Raw genomic sequence first — 22,116 nt, 5'->3', positions numbered from 1 at the left:
CTGCAAGAAGGAAATCAGAAGAGGAAAACAATGCTTAAAGGACAATGTAGCCTATGAAGGACTTCGGCACAGACAACGGAATGGAAGAGGGAAGCAAGGCAAGAGAAGTTCAGAAGAAATGAGAGGAGAGAAGGAAGAAAAAAATGTTTTTCTTCTTTTCAATAAACTTTCTTGGGATGGCGTTGCGGGGAACCGCAACGCAATAAATTAATTTCAATAAATATTTCATTTCTTTATTCATCATTTCAATAAACGCCCGCTGTTCCCGTATCCGTTCCTTTGGCCGTGGACGCTAGATGGTAGCCACCTCACACTTTCCTCTTTTCACTTATATTTTCTCATCTTTCTTTTTTTTACATTTGCCTTTTTGACAACCTGTCAAATTATTTATTTTTGTACCCTAATTTTCTTTTCACTTCTATCCGCGATACATCAGTGGTGCGGGGAGTCTACTCCAATTAGACTCAACTACGCCCTGGATAGCTCTGTTGAAAGCGGGCATTACAGATGCTTCTCCGATGCCCACTTCTGTCAGATGCATGGCTGCACGTACGTGTAGTAGTAGTAGTAGTAGAATACCTTTATTCGGCCAAAATTTACAGGCCGAGCATGTCGACTGCCTGGGCGACCAGAAGTCGGTGCTCTTCCTCCCCTTCAGTGCCAAGCCAGTCGAGGCAGGTGGTGATGGATAAAGAAGGTGGGGGGTAGGAACCCGACTGGTGAGCAGCCGGGCAATAGAAGTGGGCCAGGTCCGCATAGATACAGGGGCAGTTGGGACAGTAAGGGTCCGATCGATAGCGATAGAGAAAGAGGCGAGACGGGGTGATAACTGCATTCATTTGGATGTGCCGAAGAAGGCGAGCCTCCGGCAGTGTTAGTGATGGATGAGGGGGAGGGTAAAGGCGTTTGTCGAGGCGGAGCTCAAGGTAGACCTCTTTTATGGTGCGGCGAAGGGTGAGTCTCCCACCGTCCTCCGAGGGCTTGGGCCAGGGGATCAACGGTGCCCGGAAAAGTGTGTCGCGGGCGAGCTGATGGGCCAGCTCATTGCCGTCAATCCCTGAATGCCCAGGGACCCAGCGGAGGAAAACGATGGAAGGCTGCAGTGCGGAGACCGCTCGTTCGACCTCCTGTTGGAGAGAAAGGGTTAGGGTGCGTTTCTGTATGTGGTGTATAGCGGCTTGTGAGTCGGAATAGTCTGTGTACTCTTGAAGAGAGGGAAAAAGGGCAAATGACTGGAGGGCATGCGCAGTGGTGAGGACCTCGAGGGACAGTGCATCCAGAGGATGTAGAAACGGCCCGCTAGTGTGAGTTTCAGGAGCGGTGAGGGGGTGGGGGGATGGTACAGGTCGTAGCCGCAGGTGCCACGAAGGAGGCATCCGTGTAAGCTACACCCTGTGTATCAAAGAGAGGGGAATGGTGCTGCGCGGCCGCATGACGACGGCCGGAGTGCAGGACGGGGGACATGTTGGTCTGGAGGGGGAGGATACGAAGATTGGGAGCCCGGATGGGCATAGGAGAGGTAAACGGGGCGCAGGGAATGGGCGAGATACCCGCTTGAGTCAGTAACCACTGACCCTGACGGGTAAGGGAAAGCCGGGCAATCTGCGAGTCATGATGGAGAGAGAGCAGAGAACGGAGAGGATGAAAGAGGCCTGTTGCAAAGATCTTTGCAGTAGAGGTAGTGAAAGGGAGGTTGAGAGCTGCCTTGTAGAGGCCCACAAGGGCAGTCTCAAGAGCGTTAAGTTGAGTCTGATTGAAGGAAATGTAGGGTGCAAAGTACAAGACCTTGTTGAGGGCCAGCGCGTGGGCAACTCGGCACGCATGAGCCTCGTGGAGACCTGAGCGCCGAGTGACCACGCGCCGCAGGAGGTGAGTTACGGAGTGGCAGGTGGTGACAGCACGGTGGAGGGCTTGCACGTTCTTGGCTGCATGCAAAGGAAAGCCAAGAACTTTGCACTGCGTGACGACAGGAATGAGAGAGCCAGAAAGGTGGAGAGAGACGAAGTGGTTGTGGGAGCACTGGTATGAGGAATGGTTGAGAAGGAGGAGCTCGGATTTTTCAGGAGTAGGAGAGAGGCCAGCGGTGGTGAGAAAGGAGTCGATGAGACCTAGGTCACGTTGCAGGGTGTCCTGTACGTGACCGGGAGAGCCAGACGAACACCAGAGAGTGATGTCATCGGCGTAAAATATATGATGCAGGTCGGGAATTTCAGCTAGCTGGGAGGCGAGAGGGGCCATAGCAAGATTGAAAAGGGTAGGAGAGAAAACAGCACCTTGAAGAGTGCCTCGGGTGAGGTTGTGGGGGTCGGACAGATAGGTGTCTACTTGAAAGCGTTTAGAGAGGAATGAGCGGATATAAGAGTACATGCGGGAGCCACAGTCTAGGTAGGCGAGTTGGGAAAGGATGTGGTCGTGGCAAACACCGTCGAAGGCCTTGCGAACATCGACGGTCACAAGTGCGTGAATTTGAGGGGGGTAGGTGACAGAAAGGTGTGCTGGAGAATCAGAAACATGTCCTGTGCACAGACGCGGCGTCGGAAGCCGATGAGAGAATGGGGGAAGAACTTCCTCGCCTCGAGAAAATTAGAGAGGCGAGTCAGGGCCATTCGTTCAAGGGTTTTACCAACAGATGATGTCAGGGAGGTTGGGCTGAGGTTAGAGAGAGAGGGAGGCTTGCCCGGCTTTGGAGTCATGGAAATGAGGGAGGAGGTCCAGGAGTTCGGCAGGCAGCCGCTGTCCCATGCCTCATTGTAGGTTTGATGTAGGAATTCTTTGGCGCAGTCAGGAAGTTTTCCAAGTGTGGTGTATGTAATGGCATCCTCACTGGGAGCCGAGCGTGTAGAATTAGCAGCCAGAGCCAATTCGAGCTCCCAGAGAGTGAAGAATTGGTCGAGATCGGGGTTAGTTCCACCTGAGTACACCGGGTAGGAGGGTGCCAGAGGGGGCGGGAGATAGAGGTGAGCTGATCAAAAACATCGGAGGGAGTCCCTTGAGTGAGGTCTTTAGCTGGAGTGGGAGCAAGGGCAAGCTTAGTGCCAAGGAGGGATTTGAAGAGAGACCATGTGGATCGCGAGTGCAATGCAGAGTCAAGACGGTCACAAAGAGCACTCCAACGAGAGTGATCGAGTGAGGCGCAGTGGGCGACGATCTCGGCCCGCAGAGCAGTGATCCGGGAGGAAAGTTGGGCATTGTGGGCTTGGGAGTGGAAGGAGCGTTGAAGACGTTTACGGCGACGCCATAAACGGCGAAGGTGAGGATCTGGGTCTGGGACTGGGTGACAAGAGCGAACACGACGGCTGCTGTACGTGAGCGCTGCAGTAATGCGCGACGTCCAGTCGTCGTAGGATTGAAAGGAGTCGGAGCCGAGATTAGCGCGGAAGGCGTGCCAGTCAATATGAGTGACCGGATGACATCGAGGGGTGTGGGAAAGAGAGGTGGAAATATGGACAAGAAAGTGGTCACTGAGAAGAGTTTTGGCTGTCGCTTTCCAGTGAAAGGAAAGTGAACCCCGAGAGAAAGTGAGGTCGGGTGTTGTGGGGCGCTGTGAGGCAGTGCCCGCTCGAGTAGGGGAGCCAGGAGTATTGAGAAGGGTGAGGTGGCGTTCCTGGGCCAGACAGTGGAGGAGGCGGCCGGGTTTGATGGTAGCCCCAGAGTGTGTGAGGGGCATTGAAGTCACCACCAAAGAGGAGATGGGAGTTAGAAGGAAGAGTGAAGGAACTTGCCTAGGGCGGAAAATAAAGCGGAGGTGACAGGGGGGTTGTAGAAATACAAAAGGGTGAGTGAGACGCGGGAAGAAGGGTGGTAATAGACCACACCAACTAAATATTTAATGAGGGCGGAGGGGATATCAAGTGGCTCCACGAGCACGTCGCTACGTACATAAATAGATGCAAGTGGTGTGGCCGTAGTGGCATGGTAGGCGCGGTAGCCTGGGACAGTGCGCGCCGTCCGAGCCTCCTGGAGAAGGAGAAAATGGGGCAGGGAGGAGCGGGCGAGTAGATACTGGTGGAAGGGGTCTTAAACCCTAACGCCCCGCGCCTGCACCTCTGGCATGCAGCGTCTCACCAAGCCCGTGAAGCCGAGATCCACCCATGCCTCGCCGGTCTCAACTTCTTCTGACGCGGCCGCCGCGGGGCCTACTCCAACCACGCTGACAGCCATGTCTCATCCGGCTTCGTTCAACACCGCCCACAACACCACGTGCATTCCCGTCGCGTTCACGGCTGTGAGCGACGCTGGGAGCTCCGGATCGACAGTCGCGACGCAGCCGGCAGCGTTCGTCACCGCCGCGGCGTCCACTGCTGGCCACCTCCACGCACTAAGGGACGCCAAGAGCTTCGGGCCCACAGACGCATCGCAGTCGGCTCCGTTCGTCGCCGCCGCCAGTGCCGCCGCACCTACTCTGACCATACTTCCCACTGACAGCAAGTCCTGCAGCTCGGCACCTGCGTCGCAGATTACGGATCAGGCTGAGGACTCAGCAGACATGGACCTTACGGCGTCCTCGGTCGACGGCCATCTCATTCCAGCCCCTGAGGTCGGCTGGAGCACCATCGGTGCCAGCCGTAAGCCTGCTTCTACCCACCCGACCCCGCTCCGAGCTCATCACTGCTGGCATCCAACTCCCTCCTGGTACCCTCAATCCCAAGCTGCCTCTCTACGACGTGCTCGCCGCAGTCACCTCCGCTGCACAACTTTCCTCCAAGACCAGTCCAGACATCACCCTTCAGGCCAAGCCAGCCCAAAGCCTTGTGCTTTTAAAAACTCATTCTCCTCTCACCGCCCACCTCCTACTTTCTATCACGCATCTTCAGCTTCACAGTAAGCCTATCGCCATCAAAACATATGCCCCTAATCCTCCCATCTCATGCCTCGGCGTCATCCATAACGTCGGTGGCCACCCTGATGACCTCAGGCATGATATCGAATCATTCAAAACCGATATTCTTGCTGCTCGCATGAGGGGCACCACTCAATCGGTGCTCATAACTTTCGCTGAAACCGTAACCCCCCTTTGTGTATTTTAAACGCGTTGCCTCCCGGTGCCGTCCCCATAAGCGTAAACGTGCCACCTGCACCCGTTGTCTCGCTCTTGGACACCGCGCCCACCAGTGTCCCCAGCACAGCGTTCCTGCAAAGTGCCGTCGCTGTGCTGCTCCTCTACCCGCCGACCCTTCCGCTCATGTATGTGCCCAGGACTGGTGCGTTCATTGCCAGGTAAACACCCACCCCTCCCTCGACCCCGCTTGCCCTTTCCTCCTCGCTAAACAACGCGAGTGTGCCAAAGCTGCGCACCTCCGACGCCTAGCTTTGCGCCGGGCCACGCAACCCGCCCCCTCCTCCTCCTCTAATCATGAACCTCTGTCAGCTCCGAACACGTTACCACCAGGCTGCTACGCCGCCACAGTTAAAGGGTCCTCGGTTCCAGCGTCCCTCTCTTCCACTACACCACCCTCTCCATCCCTGACTGACGAGGGCCGCTCCTTCGACCTCCGGCTCGCAATGCTGGAACTCCAACAGCGAGAGCAGCTACATGTATGTGTACATAAGCTTGCTCTTCTGACGACATAAATCAGTTGTTAGTTGCTTTCTTATGCGACCCGCCTTTTGTTAGCGCTAACTTCTTACCAAACGCACCAACGCAATAGTTCACTTCCTGAACTCCCCCCCACACACACACACACAAAAAAGGTTTGTTTTATCGGGGTTTAACGTCCCGAAGCAACTAAGGCTATGCGGGACGCCGAGTGAAGGGCTCCAGAAATTTCGACCACACGGGGTTCTTTAACGCGCACTGGCATCGCACAGTACACGGGCCTCTTGCATTTCGCCTCCATCGAAATTCGGCCGCCGCCGCCGGGATCGAACCGGTGTCTTTAGGGCCAGCAAACGAGAGCCGCAACCACTGAGCCACCGCGACGGGGCCCCCCAAAAAAGGAGGCTGCTGTCGAGAAAGTAGTGAGGTAGAATAAGTACCTAAACAAATACACTGCTTAGTAATAAGGGCAGTAGGTCTCGCTGGCAAAGGCACATTTCGAGTGGAACAGCGCAAATCGACGAAAGACAGAAAAGGAGCAAGGAACACACAGGCCAGCGTTGCTCCACCCCAAATGTTTACCTAAAGACAAGTGAAATCATGTTTTGCCCCATGCGAGCCAAGGAGACAAGCGGGAGGACAAAATGTCATTCTACTCGTCCTTTGGTAGGACAAAAAGCGGGACCAGTTGGTTTGAATTTGCCACAACGTAACAGGGCGAAAGAAAAGAGACCGAGAAGGAGGCAAGACAGCATAGCGCTGAATAAATTGGAATCCTTTAATTACCCATGGTCCTGCTCTCTTCTTGCGCTTTTGCGTTGTCAAGGTACCTTCAAATTCTTTTCACAGTCATTACAGGACGGCTCATTGCCTGATGAATGGAGGCTTGCTAATGTTGTACCTATACATAAATCGGGACCTAGGAATGTTGTTTCAAATTATCGACCAGTGTCCTTTACCAGTGCATTATGCAACGTTTTAGAGCACGTGTTTTATACTAATATTATGAATCATCTTAGTACACATTTATTATTAAATACTAATCAGCAAGGCTTTCGCAGTGGTTATACTCTTGTGTCACCCAGCTTACCGAATTTGTACATGACCTGTCAAGTGGTTTGGATAAGGGATATTCTATTGACGGTATTTTTCTAGATTTTAAGAAGGCCTTTGACGTCGTATTACATTCCTTATTAATACAAAAATTATACTGGTACAACATAAATGAGAACGTTATTTGGTGAATAAAGGAATATTTGAGCTTTAGGCGTCAATGTGTTGTTGTCAACGGGAAACAGTCGCATGAGGTGGCTGTTACATCAGGGGTGCCCCAGGGATCTGTCTTGGGCCCATTACTGTTCATAATTTACATGAATGACATCTTTTCAAGTATTTCTTCATACATGCGTCTTTTTGCGGACGATTGTGTATTGTATAGAATTACTAACGATCAAAGTGACTGCGATGCATTACAACAGGATTTGTGTAAAGTGGCCCAGTGGTGTGAGAACTGGGGAATGCATATTAACTTACAAAAATCTTTACAAATGTGTTTCACTAAAAAGAAGGTTCCCCATATTTTCACTTATAACATAAATAATAGCAGACTGCTTTCAGTGTTTGAATTTAAATATTGTAAGCACAACATGCGACCTTCGTCTTCATCTGTACATATCCATCATCATCGCTCAAAGCACAACATGCGACCTTCGTCTTCATCTGTACATATCCATCATCATCGATCATCTTCTTCTTCGAAGGGTTGGTCGCCATACTTGCGGGTGCCATTAAAGCTCGCTCCATCCTGGGCTCTGTCTCCTGTCTCACAAGTGGTGGAGTGTGCTCTCGATCCCTGCGTCCTCTCCGCCGCCAGACTGCAGCTACGTTCCGGTCGCCACCTGCTCGTGCCATCCGCACCGATGGATACCGTCAGCGACAACACCACTCGTACTCCCGGTGGGCCCCCCGTTCTTCTTCCTCTCGATTCGAACCGTCTGGAGCCAGCAATGACGAGCCAACCCGGTTCTTCCCAATCTTCTGGACACTCCACTTGGACCATCACCACACTCCAGCGCGAGCCTCCCATTTTTGCTGGTCTTCGTGGGGACGATGTCGAGGACTGGCTCGACCAATATAACCAGGTCAGTGCCTATAATCGTTGGGACTCAGCGATGAAACTTGTAAACGTGTCGTTCTACCTCACTGCCGTGGCCAAGACTTGGTTCGTCAACCACAAAGATGCCATCCCGGACTGGGCTCACTTCTCGGCACAGATACGACAAATCTTTGGCACATCTGGTGCAAGCCCCGCTGTCTACAAAAAAAAGCTAGATACGCGCGTTCAGCTACCCGGTGAGTCCTACACATCCTACATTGAAGACGTGCTTGCCCTGTGTCGACGTGTCAACAGCGCTATGTCAGAGAACGATCGGGTACGTCATCTTCTGAAAGGGCTTGGGTCATTTGCCTTCAACACGCTTGCTGCTCAGAATCCAACGTCAGTCGAAGACATCCGAACAACTTGCCATCGTCTTGACGACCTTCAGTCGCTTCGATTAAAAGACACCTGGGACACCCCACTTTCACCTGACGTGGACTTACGCTCCCTCATTCGCTCCATTATCCGGGAGGAACTGCACGGCTCCACCTTACCGCCAGTTGATTCCCACCCGCCTCCAGCCCCGTCGTCCTCGCCTTTGCGTGATCTCATCAAAGACGAGCTCGCTTCGGTCACTCGCCCCTTGGCTGCGGAACCACCTGTACCGCGTTTTGTGCCTACCTATGCCCAGGTTGCTGCGACGCCTCCTGCTGCTGTTTACCCGTCGCATCCACAGCCCGTCCAGCAAACTCCGGTCTCTGTGTCCCCGAGCCCCGCTATGTGTCCTGTTTGGAGTCCGCCTGCACGTCGGCCGGTATGTCACTACTGCGGAATTCGCGGGCATGTTGCCCGTGTGTGCCGTCGCCGTCAACGCGACGAGCGCGAGTGTACCCAGACTTTCGCAACGGAGCTACGTACTCGTCACCTGCTTACCGTCCGGCGTTTGCCTCCAGTCCTCCTCGTCGCCCATCGTACGGGGACTTCTCCCAAGACGCTCCGCACTCGTCGTACGCTTACCGCCCACCGTTTGCTGACCCTACCAATTATCGTCCCTCCTATTCCTCTACCTCTCCGGACCGCTCCTCGACAGACAGGCCGTCGCGCCGCCGCTCCCCATCGCCTTTCCGCCGCTCGTCGTCGCCTCTACGTCCACCATCCTCCCAGACAAATGGCCACACGGAAAACTAAATTGTGCAGTTTCCGGAGGTAAAACTGCACCGCACGCCGCCCTCTCAATTCCTCCTGCACAGCCATCGAACATGTTAACCGTTGACATTGAAGGCACTGTAGTAGAAGCATTGATCGATACGGGCGCCGCCATTTCTGTAATTAGTTCTGATTTATGTTCTCGTCTTCGCAAGGTGCGCACCCCTTACAGTGGTCCTTCTCTCCGTGCTGCCAATAATGAATCAATGCGTCCTTCCGGATTGTGTACGGCACGAGTCACTATCGACGGCATCCTGCACTACATAATATTTGCTGTGCTTCCCTCCTGTGCTTATCCCCTCATCCTCGGCTGGGACTTCCTCCACTCTGCGCAAGCTGTAATTACCTGCTGTCCCCCTACTCTACAGGCTTCTGGATCTGACCTTTCAGCCGTTTCTGTCCTGCCTTCTCATCATCTGGTTACCACCGCTGATCATGTACTTTACCCCGGCTGCGAAGATGTCCTCTCTGTTGCTTCTGCCCACGTCAACGCTGGGGACGTTTTCGTCACACCAAGCCCCCGTCTTCTCTCAAGGGGCATCTTTCTCGTCGCGTCCCTGCTCCGCTTCACCAATGGGTCTTCACTACTGACTGCCTTCAACACTACGCCGGAACCCATTCTTCTGCGTCAAGGCACAGCCATCGCTTCTGTGGATACCACTCAACCTGTGGCCGTTCTTTCCTCTGCCCCATCAAGCTTCGCTCTTTCGACCCCTGCCTCTGCCTCTGCATCTATTTCAGCTGCTATCAGCCCCGGTCTCACCCCGACTCAAAAAGATGAATTGCTTGCCGTCTTGACCAAGCATGCCGCTTCCTTCGATACCCAGGCAACAACCTTGAGCCAAACCACCGCAGCTAAGCATCGCATCTACACAGATGGTTCGGGCATCATTCGCCGTCGCCCGTATCGTGTGTCTTCTAGTGAGCGCAAGGTTATTCAAGATAACGTAGCCGACATGCTCAAGCGCCACATCATACGCCCTTCTTCGAGTCCTTGGTCTTCGCCTGTTGTGCTCGTTCAAAAGAAGGATGGCTCAGTACGCTTTTGTGTTGACTATCGCGCCCTTAACAAGATCACTAGAAAAGATGTTTATCCGCTGCCTCGGATTGATGACGCCCTCGACTGTCTCCAAGGTGCACAATTTTTCTCTAGTCTCGACCTAAGATCCGGATACTGGCAAATACCAATGCATGAGGCCGACAAGGAAAAAACTGCTTTCGCCACTCCCGACGGATTATACGAATTCAACGTTATGCCGTTCGGCCTATGCAATGCTCCGGCCACGTTCGAGCGCATGATCGACACCGTTCTCCGAGGCCTGAAGTGGAAAACGTGCCTATGCTACCTCGACGACATAGTCATTTTTTCTTCGACTTTTTCTGAACACCTTGTTCGTCTCGATGAAGTATTAAGCGCACTTTCTGAGGCCGGCCTACAGTTAAACACCAAGAAATGTTGCTTTGCTTCCACTTCTATCAAGGTACTCGGTCACGTCGTTAGCCAGAAGGGTGTAAAGCCTGATCCCGACAAAGTGGCTGCAGTTTTGCATTTTCCTCGCCCATCGCGCGTCAAAGACCTGCGCAGTTTTCTGGGGCTAGCGTCATACTTCCGGCGCTTCATACGCAACTTTGCCTCTATTGCGGCCCCTTTGCATAAGCTCCTCTGCGCTGACCAGCCGTTTGTTTGGTCTGAGGCCTGTGAGGTCGCTTTTACTACCTTAAAGAAGGCTCTCACATCTGATCCGATACTGGCACATTTCGACGACAATGCTCCAACGATTTTACACACGGACGCCAGTGGACACGGCATTGGTGCAGTTCTTCTGCAGCGGCAGCACTCTTCGTGCGAGCAAGTCATCGCCTACGCCAGTCGTACACTGACTGCAGCGGAGCAGAACTACACGATAACTGAGCAAGAGTGCCTCGCTGTTGTCTGGGCCATTCAGAAATTTCGCCCTTATTTGTACGGCCGCCAGTTCACAGTTGTCACTGACCATCATGCCCTGTGCTGGTTGTCCTCGCAGAAAAACTTGTCCGGCCGCCTCGGCCGCTGGATTCTCCGTCTCCAGGAATATGACTTTACCGTCACCTATAAATCGGGCAAGAAACACCAGGACGCCGATGCGCTATCTCGTTGTCCCCTCGCCCAAACCCAACCTCCGCATCCGCAACCCGTGTCCTCCGCATCCTCAAACTGCCAAACTACCCCTTCGACGGCTATTTCAACCTTGACCGCCGCACCCATTGACTTGATGCCAGCTCCCAGTTTTGGCGATCTCGCCTCAGCGCAGCGGGCCGACCCTTACTGCCGGACTCTTATCGACCGTCTGAGCGGTGCTACGCGGCCACCGAATGCCCGCCTACGTCGCCAACTTAACTCTTTCAAGCTAGTCGACAACATCCTTCTTTGGCACAATTACAGCCCCTTCGGTGACTCATGGGTGCCTGTCGTACCCCGTTCTCTTCGCCGAGAAGTTTTGCAGGCCTTTCATGATGACCCCCCGGCTGGCCACTTAGGCTTTCAGAAAACTTATGACCGCATCAAGCGCCGTTTCTTTTGGCCTGGCCTCTCAACCGCTGTTGGAAAATATATTGCGTCTTGCATCTCTTGCCAACGTCGTAAACGGAGCACGTCTGCCCCTGCGGGCCTTCTACAGCCTCTCCCCTGTCCTTTCTCCCCTTTTGAAGTCGTTGGGATTGACCTCTACGGTCCCTTACCATTAACACCAACGGGCAACCGTTGGATCGTCACTGCCATCGACCACTTAACTAGATACGCTGAAACGGCCCCTGTTCCTTCCGGCTCTGCTTCAGAGATCGCCCACTTCTTCCTGAACGCCATCCTTCTGCGCCATGGAGCTCCTCGTGTCCTTATTAGTGACCGCGGCAAGTCCTTCCTCTCCAGCATCCTTGCCGAAGTTCTTCACGCCTCCAGAACCGTGCACAAAACCTCTTCAGCTTATCACCCTCAGACCAATGGGCTCACAGAGCGCTTTCATCGCACGCTGTCCGATATGCTAGCCACCTACATCCAGCCCGACCACACCAACTGGGACACCATGCTTCCCTTCGCTACCTTTGCATACAATAGTGCCGTGCAAAGAACCACCAACTTCTCCCCATTCTTCCTTGTGTATGGACGTCAACCTACCTTCACCCTCGAAGCGTCTTTCTTCTCCGCCCCCTCAACCTCTTCCAGACTCTCTCACGAACAGTTTACTTCTCGTCTTACCTACTGCCGTGCCATTGCCCGCCTGAATACCGACGCCTCCCAAGCCTCCCGGAAAAACACCTATGATCTCTCCCACCGTGCCATATTTTTTCACCCTGGTGATGAGGTACTCCTGTGGACTCCAGTGCGTACCCCGGGATTGTGTGAAAAATTTTTGAGCCGTTATATTGGTCCGTATACTGTACTCAAACAAACGTCCCCGGTGAACTATCGCGTTGCCCCTGTTCATCCTGTTAATGATCGTCGTTGCCGAGGTGCCGAGATTGTTCATGTTTCCCGCCTCAAACCCTTTGCCCGTCGCCCTACTGTGCTCTAATCTGCGCCCGGGCCGGTCGCTTTCGTACGCGAGGGGAGAAAGTGTAAGCACAACATGCGACCTTCGTCTTCATCTGTACATATCCATCATCATCGCTCAAAGCACAACATGCGACCTTCGTCTTCATCTGTACATATCCATCATCATCGATCATCTTCTTCTTCGAAGGGTTGGTCGCCATACTTGCGGGTGCCATTAAAGCTCGCTCCATCCTGGGCTCTGTCTCCTGTCTCACAATATCTTGGTGTATATATAACAAGTTCAATCTCTTGGCATCGTCACGTGGATTTCGTTACTGCCAAAGCCTGTCGTGTTTTAGGCTTCCTGCGACGTAACGCTAAACTTTTCCCTTTAAAGACTGCATGAAGTTGGTTCAAGCTTTGACACACAATGGTCTCGTTGCAGAGCAGCAGGTTTTCCGGAAGAGGTGTTAGTGTCAACGTGCAACAGGCTACTCTTGAAAATGAAAACAAAGAAAGAAAAAGTAGCTGAAAATGACACTGGAAGTAAGAACAAAGGGGTGGTAGTCCCATATGTGCATCGGCTGTCTCACAGATGGAAGAAGATAGCGGCGAAGTTTGGGGGCAAGGTCTTGTTTTCAGCGCCTAATAAGCTGAGCAAGGTTCCGGCGTCAGTGAAACGCAAGAAAGAAAACGGCAACGCCACAGAAGGGTGCGGAGTCCGTCATGCCACTCAGTTTGTGCAGTGCAGAGTTGGAGTCGTTTACAGGATTCCATTCTCGTGTGGCCATTTCTACGTGGGTCAAACAGGCAGGTGCCTGAACGAACGCCTTTTGGAACACGCTAATTCTTTGCGTGGCTCCGGTTCGTCAAAACTGGCTGCACATTGCAAATCTTGCCTATGCACTCCGTACTTTGACAACACTGTTGTGCTGTATCGCCATAAAGAACAACTGGTACGGGAAGTAGTAGAGGCGTATCATATCTGCACAGAAGGTGACTCTTGTGTGAGCAGCACTTCGATAGCCTTGTCTAAGCGCGAGATATATCTGTTGGAAAAGCGTGGGAGCCTGTAGGTGCTTACCTTTCGCCAATGGTTTTCCTTTCTTTTTATGTTAGTAGTTTGCGATGACGACGTGAGCCTGTGACGCCGCGATTAGAGATATGTGGTTTATATTTATATGTGGTTTTCCGATTAAAACAGTCAGTTGTAAGTCAGCGCTTGTTCGTGTCTCTCTTTTTCTTGGTCCTTCGTTTTAGTTGCGCTGTTTCGTTCCTTAAAGACTAAAGAACTGCTGTATAATAAAAATGTTAGAAGCATACTTGAGTATGCTTGCACAGTCTGGGATCCGAAATCCGTTCTTGACGTTCAAAAGCTAGAAAGAGTTCAGAATTTGGCCGTTCGTTTTGTTTTCAATAACTATGGGCGATATTTTAGTGTAACGAGCGCGAAAAAATCTTTGGGTTGGGACTCCCTTCAAAAACGTAGGAAAGTTCTGCGTTTAAAATTATTTCATAATATATTTCATTCTAGAACCGAAATAGACCGAACCAAATATATAGCCAACCCTGATTACTTGTCTTTACGAAGAGATCATCCACTTAAAGTTAAAGAATACAGATGCCGGACTGAGCTTTTTAAAATGTCTTTTTTTCCCAAAACGGTTTCGGAATGGAACAAGCTGCCTGAGGAAGTAGTGTCCATACTATCAAATGATTCATTTTCTTCCATGCTGTGACATTTTTTATGTATAATAATTCCGTGTTCTTTCTATCTCATTGTTATCTTTTTTTTTATAACCACCTGCATGAGGTGCAATTTGTGTACTTTTTCTTCAACCCCGCACTGTAATGCCAGACAATGGCGCTGTGGGTATGATGATAAATAAACAAGTAAATAGAAAGAAGTGTTTTTATAGGCTACAATATATATATAGGCCTGTAGAAACAGTTCTTTCTAAATAACGTAGGGTAAGAGTGCGGGCTAGTTGGTGACCCATAGTATATAAATACCAGCGCAAACCAGCAGGACACACGACGAAGAACGAGGACACACAAGCGCTGACTTCCAACTGACGTTTAGTGGGTGAAACTTGTTCTTAAATACTGATTTCTAACAACAAAAAGAAAATATCTTGAAGAAGTAACAAGCAAAGATATTTTCTGTTTGTTGTTTAGAAATCAGTATTTAAGAACAATTTTCACCCATTAAACGTCAGTTGGAAGTCAGCGCTTGTGTGTCCTCGTTCTCCGTCGTGTGTCTTGCTGGTTTGCGCTGGTATTTATATGTTTTAAATAACGGGCTCAACTATAAGTCAGCGTTTTGTTATCTTGCGTTTTTGTAGGTCTGCTGTCTTTCGCGCTGTTAGACTTTGGCCCATTTGTCCAGTGGTAGGCATCGTTTCATTCCTTCTCACGGACCATCCCAACCAGACGGACTTTCACTAAAAGGTGGTGGAAGCAGTGAGTGACGCACCTGAGCCGCTGGCTTCCGGAGATCCATCGTCCACCTGGTGGCTGACGAAGACTTGCGTAGAGCCAGAGGAGGAGGAGGACTCCTGGTAGTGGGGCACGTCCAGCTTGCGCAGTTTCCCGCAGCACGCGCGGTAGTAGTCCCTCAGCTTCTGCACCTTCCGCTGGTACTTCGCGGCCCGCTGCTCCGGCTGAGACGGATCCTGCCCCCCCCCCCCCCCCCCCATGGCAAAAGAAGGAACACATTCAATTCAATGTTTATTTTCCAGAAAGTGCCTGGAGGGTCTTCTTGGCTAAAAGCTGCTCATACAGCTTGACTAAGGCCAAGAAGGCCAGTACATAGCAGTATCAGTAACATCATAATATATTTAAAACAGACATGTTAACTTTTTATACAAGATCCTGAGCACAAGATCCTGAGATTTTATACAAGATCCTGAGCACTGAAGTTATAGCAGGTAACAACATAAGCGAAACATCATACGTCAGAAAACACATTTCAGAACCTCACCGTCATCAGACAACGTCAACTACGCCCAGTCACCTCCAGGCTAACCGTATCCTGTAGTCACAGCATCCCCACAATTGTCGTCATTCCGTCATCTGCCCTCCTTGCTCTGCTGGCACCTGCTATACGCTTGCCTTCTCTTGGAATCCGATCCACTACCCCGAGGGACCATCTTCTCAATCACAACATCTGGCGAAGTTTCACGGTATAGGCCATCTTACATCCGTGCCTAGGAACACTGAGGAAACTTTTATGAAACTTTTTTTGGTCCTAAATCTTAATACTTGGACTTTTAGTACGCGAGCATCGAAGCCCACATTCACGGAAAAATCCGTTTGTCTTTCTGATCCTTCTGGTTTGGTTGGCTTTCTTCGCCTTGAAGGAATCATATTCTTAGCGGTAAGAAACAGACACATCACCAAGAGACACACTTACAGGACACCCCGCTAGACAGAAACTTCGTTAAAACATTAAGTTGGGCTAGTTGGCAACGGCTTGAAGGAATCATATTCAGGCTGTATCCCTGTATATGACGCTACGTCTGTGATGCATGTGGGAGCCGACAAAAAAGAAAGGGAAGTTATCGAAGCCTTTCGTATGCAAGAGGCGGGCGGCATGTGTGTAAGCACTCCCTCCCTGGCGTTGGCAGAAAAAAAGAATTGTTTATCTGCGCAACTGTATGCCTTGCAGGAAAGGGGTGGGCGTAGTTAGACCTGATGCGGATGACGAGGCACCTGCGTGTGCTCAGTGATACATATTTATGTCGTACAAGTGTCCAGTAAAGATAGTTGAAGTCTAGCGGGTGTACTGTATGTGTGTCTCTTGGTGTTGTGTCTGTTTCTTACCGCTAAGAATATGATTCCTTCAAGCCGTTACCAACTAGCCCAACTGAATGTTTTAACGAAGTTTCTTCGCCTGCTTTTAGGTTGTCAATTCTTCCCCCATTGCAGTCAACCTTTCACTTCTTTCTCAATGTACGTCTTCACGCCGTCTTCTGAGATTTTAATGTCTTTCGCGTAAATGCCTTTTGCATTTTATTGTTTTTTTTCTTTTTATCTCGTCACCAAGCCGCACAGACAGGACTGCCTGTGGGTGTAGATTTCTTTTTTACCAAGTATTGTAATTATGCCTTTCCCCCTCTCCCCTCCACTGCCGCTCTTTGGTTCTTGTGTACTCAGGGGCGTGGCGATAGCTGGCCAACCAGGGTGGGTCAATCCCTCTCGTGTTTTTTGTTTTTGCTTCTGTGTAGTGTGGGTTCAATATGTGCCTGTGTGCTTCCCCTGTTTCTTCTGGTTCTATTGCTTTTTTTGCCTTGATTTGCGCATGTGCCCTACAATCAGTGGCTTCTTGGGTACTGTATAAAAACGTGCGGATCGCCCTCCTTTGATATTAAAAGTTGTTTGTTCAGCGCGATGTGCGTCTCGTCTTTGCCGCGTCCCTCGTCTGCCAGCGCTGTAATCACATTGCCTATATGGGCAAGTGCCGATTGTTTCTGGTTTAGTTTGGTTGGGTTTGGTTTATTGGGGTTTAACGTCCCAAAGCAAATCAGACTATGAGACACGCCGTAGTGGAGGGCTCCGGAAATGTCGACCACCTGGGGTTCTTTAACGTGCAATGACATCGCACAGTACATGGGCCTCTGGAATTTCGCTTCCATCGAAATTCGGCCGCCGCGGCCGTCTTTCGGGTCAGCAGCCCAGTGCGGTAACCACCGAGCCACCGCGGCGGGGCTGGTTGTTGCACAGTTGCCTTTGACGGTATCGTCGCAGTTTTATTCTTGTTTTTCGCATGCATTTTTTTCGTATATGTTTCCCTGTTTTCCAATAAAAAATTTAGTTTTCAGAGGCGCACGTATCTTCTTTCTTTCAGTGCCCTGTTTTATTGCGTTAAATTAGTATCATGTTACTGCAAATTCGCCACGCAGTGCAGATGTTTTATCTTCTTGGTCAAGTTTCTTTTTGTAGCTTCGCGCTTTACGCCACCCTGACCTTGCTTCAAAGAGCAGGGCACTTAAGTTATCATAGAACGATTTCTTCCTGATTTGCCTTTTCTAATTTCTATATGGTTTTACAGACTGCTTCTTTTCCATCGAATTAATAAAGTTCTTAAGTTCTTCGTTTTTTACCTCTAATTTAAAGCTGTTTATTTCTGCGTACTTGTTCCCTGCATACCGGTTAATGTCCTAGTCCTTTTGCACCACTGTGAGTCAACACTATTTCTGTACTAGTATTTAAATACTTTATAATAGCAGAAAAGAGCAACACCCGCCAAAATAAAGAAAGAAAAAGGGAAAAACAATTGACATTTAGGGGCTCGTACGGGTCCCTTGTTCACAATGGCAGCCGATGGACGAAGGTGGTTACTTATGTACGGTGCAGGTGGCGTAATGAGCATGCGTAAATATCAGGAAGATCACCCTGCGTTCGCTTCAAAACATGTGGTGTCGCTTGGATGTGAAGTGATTCTAGAAGTAAACAGGAAGATAAATATTTTATCAGCCCACTAGTTTCCTCAGGCGTTCTCCGTACAATATTTTACACTGCTTCGAACGATGCGTCGCCCATGTCCGCCTATAATGCCTCATTTGTGGTTGCGCCGTGGGCACCTGGTACTAATCTTCCAACAACTCTCTGGCTTATTTCTAACCCCGACTGAACCTCTTCCCATGCCGCCCAAATCTGCCTCCCCCCCACCGCGCCCCCGTATAAATGTGGCGTCGAAGCACTTTTTTAAGTGTTAAGAGGAAATGCAAAAAACTGCAGCAACAGCGGTCTTCGATGGAAGCCAACACGCAAGCGTTCGTAACACATGACGGCCTAATTATTTCAGGGGAAACACGAACGAGGCTGTTTCACTATTTGACACGGGGCAATGAGCTCAACCACGTGAGGTCAAAGCTGATGCACGTGCAATTGACAAGCCTGTCTACCGTACTGAAAAGTGCACACTCACCAAATTTTGGTTCTGTGAGCTTTCTTTGGAATGATGTATAAGGCCATCAGTAAACATGAATTATACCGCGAGAAATTCGCCTCACTCAAAAAAATATTCTGGTATTCAATTTGTTTTTTTTTGTTGTTGACCAGCTGAAAAGTGCCTACGATATCCCATACGAGTTGAGGCAATCTTGAGGTCACGCGAAGCGTACAAAAATTACGGATCTGCTTAGGCTGGCGCAGCATAAATTTTATTGCGCTTGTTGTATGCCTACCATGACATCAAACTTGTCTCCACGTATCTTTTATGTCATAGCTACCATTTTGCCTTTAAAATGACACACAAATAACATGAAAGAAAAAAACTGAATTATAAATTATTAATGCGTTAGGTTTAGAAAGGTCTGTGCAAGCGGAAGTGGCTGTACATTGATGAGGGAAGGAAGTTTTTCGAGTTGGTACTTATTCATTATTCACAACAGCGCACGAAACACGCACAAAAGGGGGAGAATCGACCACACAAGCGCTGACTTCAACTGAAATTTATTACGGGAAGGGAAGAGTATACATACATCTTCGAAAAAACAAACAAACACAAACGGAACAGTCATAAAAGGCGTGAGCTAATAAGCACGTGTTCAACAGCCAAAACAAAAACAACCTATGGCCAGCGGAAGAAGATAACACGCTCTACAGACTATGAATAGACAAAAATATATATAGGAAGGGAATAGAGTCTATAAGAAGTCCATAGACTGTCTATAGACCATTTTCATAAGGGTAGTGCGGTAGCACTAAATGGTTTACTAGCGAAAAAGCAGTTTTGTGTCGTGAAGAAGCTCGGAATAGCAGTGGCAGTCACAAGGGGAGGGGTGGGGGGGGGGGTGGGGGGCTTTTAAGAATTACGTTTCTCTTCCCGGGCTACCTATCGCGACCGATCATTAATTTAGCCGCCACCTCCCACGGCGGAAAGTTTGCCCACAAACAAGTGGGCAGGTTGTGATGACGTTACAAGCTTGGCGCCTCGTGGAGGCCCTATTAAAGAAAAATTAAAAGCAAAAAAATGGCAAGCAACGACACAGAAAGCAAAAATGTAATAAAAAGATAAACAAACATAAACAAGGCTAAAGAAGGAAAAACGCGCTAGCGCACCTAAGTCGCATTTAGCTTGACGAGTTAAGCCGGGAGCCTATTTATTAGCTGTGCTGAAAAATCTAAGTACCATTTGCATGCACCTCCATCTGTCATTTGGCTCAGATGAAAAAAAGCATTCCCAGTGCGTGTCATTGTGCACGCACTACGTGAGGCGCAGGCATCCAAGGGAAGATTTTCCGCGAGAAAAACGTTGAAAGAGTTGATGCCTTCTTGTCAATACCCTGCCGACAGCCAACGCTTCCGCGCGCGCCTGACGACGGCCGCTATGGTCTTCTCTGGACATGTTGCGGGGAAGGGTTTGGACCCGGAGGGCGCGTCTCCAGGGTTCTGGCACTCTCTCCCTTTCCTCAATGTGGTAGTCATGTTTGATGTGTAGCCGGTCCAAGAGGCGGCGACCGGACGTGGTCTGTGCAAGACGCGTGTATTGGTTGACTAAGTGGGCTTCTCGAAGCTCCCGAAATGTGTTCACCACGCCCAAGGCCAGAAGCCTCTGGCCTTGTAACCAAGAACACGTGTATTAAGGCGGAAGCCTTTAATGCCTCATCGTTGTAAGCAGGAGTTGTCGACAGAAAATGTCACGCTTTTCAATTGGTCGAAATGCTCGTGACGTCACAGTGCGCGAATTTCAAATGAGGCCAATTGTACTTTGGCTAGTAACCATGCAACCAATCAAAGGGATCGTATAGTGATGCTCCAACTAAGTGGGACTGAGTTTAATTAATTGCTTAATTAATCAATTAGCCTAATTAAGATAGAGAAGAATGAAGAGGTCAGAAGAGGAAAAGAAAAGAAAGACGCGCGCCGAGCAGCGACAACAGCGTCCGCGGAACAAGCTGCTGAAAAAAACAGATAAGTACGAAGCCGCGTTCGCTCCACCACCACGCACTTCCCCACTCAGTTCGACGTTGCTCGTTTCATATACGTTGTGTCGAACATCCTAGACAGTTCCAACAATTGACAGGTTAATGACAGAACACGATGGATAGAAATACAATAATATAAATATGAAATAGCCTAATTAACCTTTCTAGTTAGACCGCATAAATCAATAAAACCGAGAACGAAATTGGTCGAGTTGGGGAATCGAACCAGGGTCTCCGGAGTGCGATACGAGCACGCTAGCCACTCCGTAATGCCAGCTGAATGGTTTGGAATGAACAAAGGCGCGTCTAGCTAATACGGCGTCTTCGTTCACTCCCATCTTCCCCCTTTCCCTTACGGCGAGGTGCAGGTGTCCACCCAGATATGCGAGAGGGATACATTTCCTTTCCTCAAAAAATAAATTTACCGTCCAGCAAGGCGTACAGCCGAATTGGCGATGGCGTTCTGTGGACTCCCTGGCAGCGTTGCAAGACGCTGTCGCGTTCCACTCTTACAGGCGAAGCTTAACATGTTAACCACACATCAGTAACACACGCAGACAGCCAATGGACGCGTCATTCGCTGGCAGCACTTCATTCATCATTCACAACCACATTCGTGGCAGAATGTTGTACTCAGGCTTTCGCCTTGCACCACTTTAGTCGCCAAAGTGACTCCTAATTTTTACGTGGACGTTGCCGGCCCACACCACGGGGGGTGGTACACGGCCGCAGTCGTACACAACACAAACACAGTTAACGGGCTCACTTTCAAAGCCTACAACGCAACACACGCGGAGGAGATTGCCATTGCTCTGGCTCTCACGAATCCCAAGTCAAAACACATTATCACCGACTCGCGAGGGGCCTGTCAGAACTACGAGTTAGGCTGGGCTCCCCCGCTTGCCTGGCGCATACTGGAATATAGCTGTCGATGCGAAGATCCAACTCCACGCAACCTGATTTGGGCCCCCGGTCACCAGGGCCTACAGGGAAACGAACAGGCCGATCAGGCCGCCCGCGCACTCTCTCCCCGGGATATCTCCCTGTCCTTGGAAGGGTACTCCCAATCAGACAATCTGGCCTTTACATTCAAACAAATCTGAACGAACAAACGTAGCGTTTAAAACAGGACACAGAAAGATGAGGACAGGACGGGGCTACATGTAGCCCCGTCCTGTCCCCATCTTTCTGTGTCCTGTTTTAAACGCTACGTTTGTTCGTTCAGATTATGTATGACCAACTGGCCCCACAGTGTACTCTGTTAAAATTCAAACAAATCACCGATTACTACAAGGAGGAGCACCGGCGCTACCCGGGCCCTTGTAAGGGTCTGGATCGCGCTGACGAGCGCCTCCTCATCAAAATTCTTACTAACACTGTGCTGTGCCCGGCGGTGCTTAAACATTTCAATACATCCTTTGATGGCGCGTGCCAGTTCTGTGGGGAGGTGGCTGACACCTTCCACATAGTTTGGGCGTGTCAATCAAACCCATCTATCCCCCCCAACCCCAACCCCACCAGAGAGGACTGGGAGGCGGCCCTGCTCGGCTGTCAAGACCTAAAGAGCCAAAAGGCTTTGGTTCAACGGACGCGGGCGGCGTTGCTTGCCAATGGGGCACCGGAATAGGGGCTCCACCCAGTATTGTAAGGGAAAGGGCTAATAGGGTCCTACCCCAATCACCTTTCTGTAAAAAAACTTAATTTCCCATAAATGTTTTTCACCACCACCACCACCTGCCGACAGCCAGACTAGAGCTGGGCGGAATGCATCCTGATTCGTTTCCGCTTAAAACCCACGGGAATCAATTCATGATAGCAGAAATTTGCAACGATC

At 50.3% G+C, this 22,116-nt stretch overlaps 1 protein-coding gene across 1 annotated transcript in view; it reads right to left on the bottom strand.

The window, feature by feature from the left end:
• LOC149367494 (uncharacterized) overlaps nucleotides 1–22,116 on the bottom strand; it is a 99,414-nt gene that overhangs the window by 71,700 nt on the left and 5,598 nt on the right. The window contains exon 4 of the mRNA XM_089555848.1: nucleotides 14,825–15,023. Within this exon, the coding sequence (XP_089411974.1) occupies nucleotides 14,825–15,023 (199 nt within the window). The remainder of the gene's footprint in view (nucleotides 1–14,824; nucleotides 15,024–22,116) is intronic.

Source organism: Amblyomma mixtum, chromosome 1 (assembly GCF_055824585.1).
Source record: "Amblyomma mixtum isolate Tamu chromosome 1, ASM5582458v1, whole genome shotgun sequence".
NCBI classification, from domain to species: Eukaryota; Metazoa; Arthropoda; class Arachnida; order Ixodida; family Ixodidae; genus Amblyomma; species Amblyomma mixtum.
This window is presented reverse-complemented; position numbering and strand designations above follow the sequence as displayed.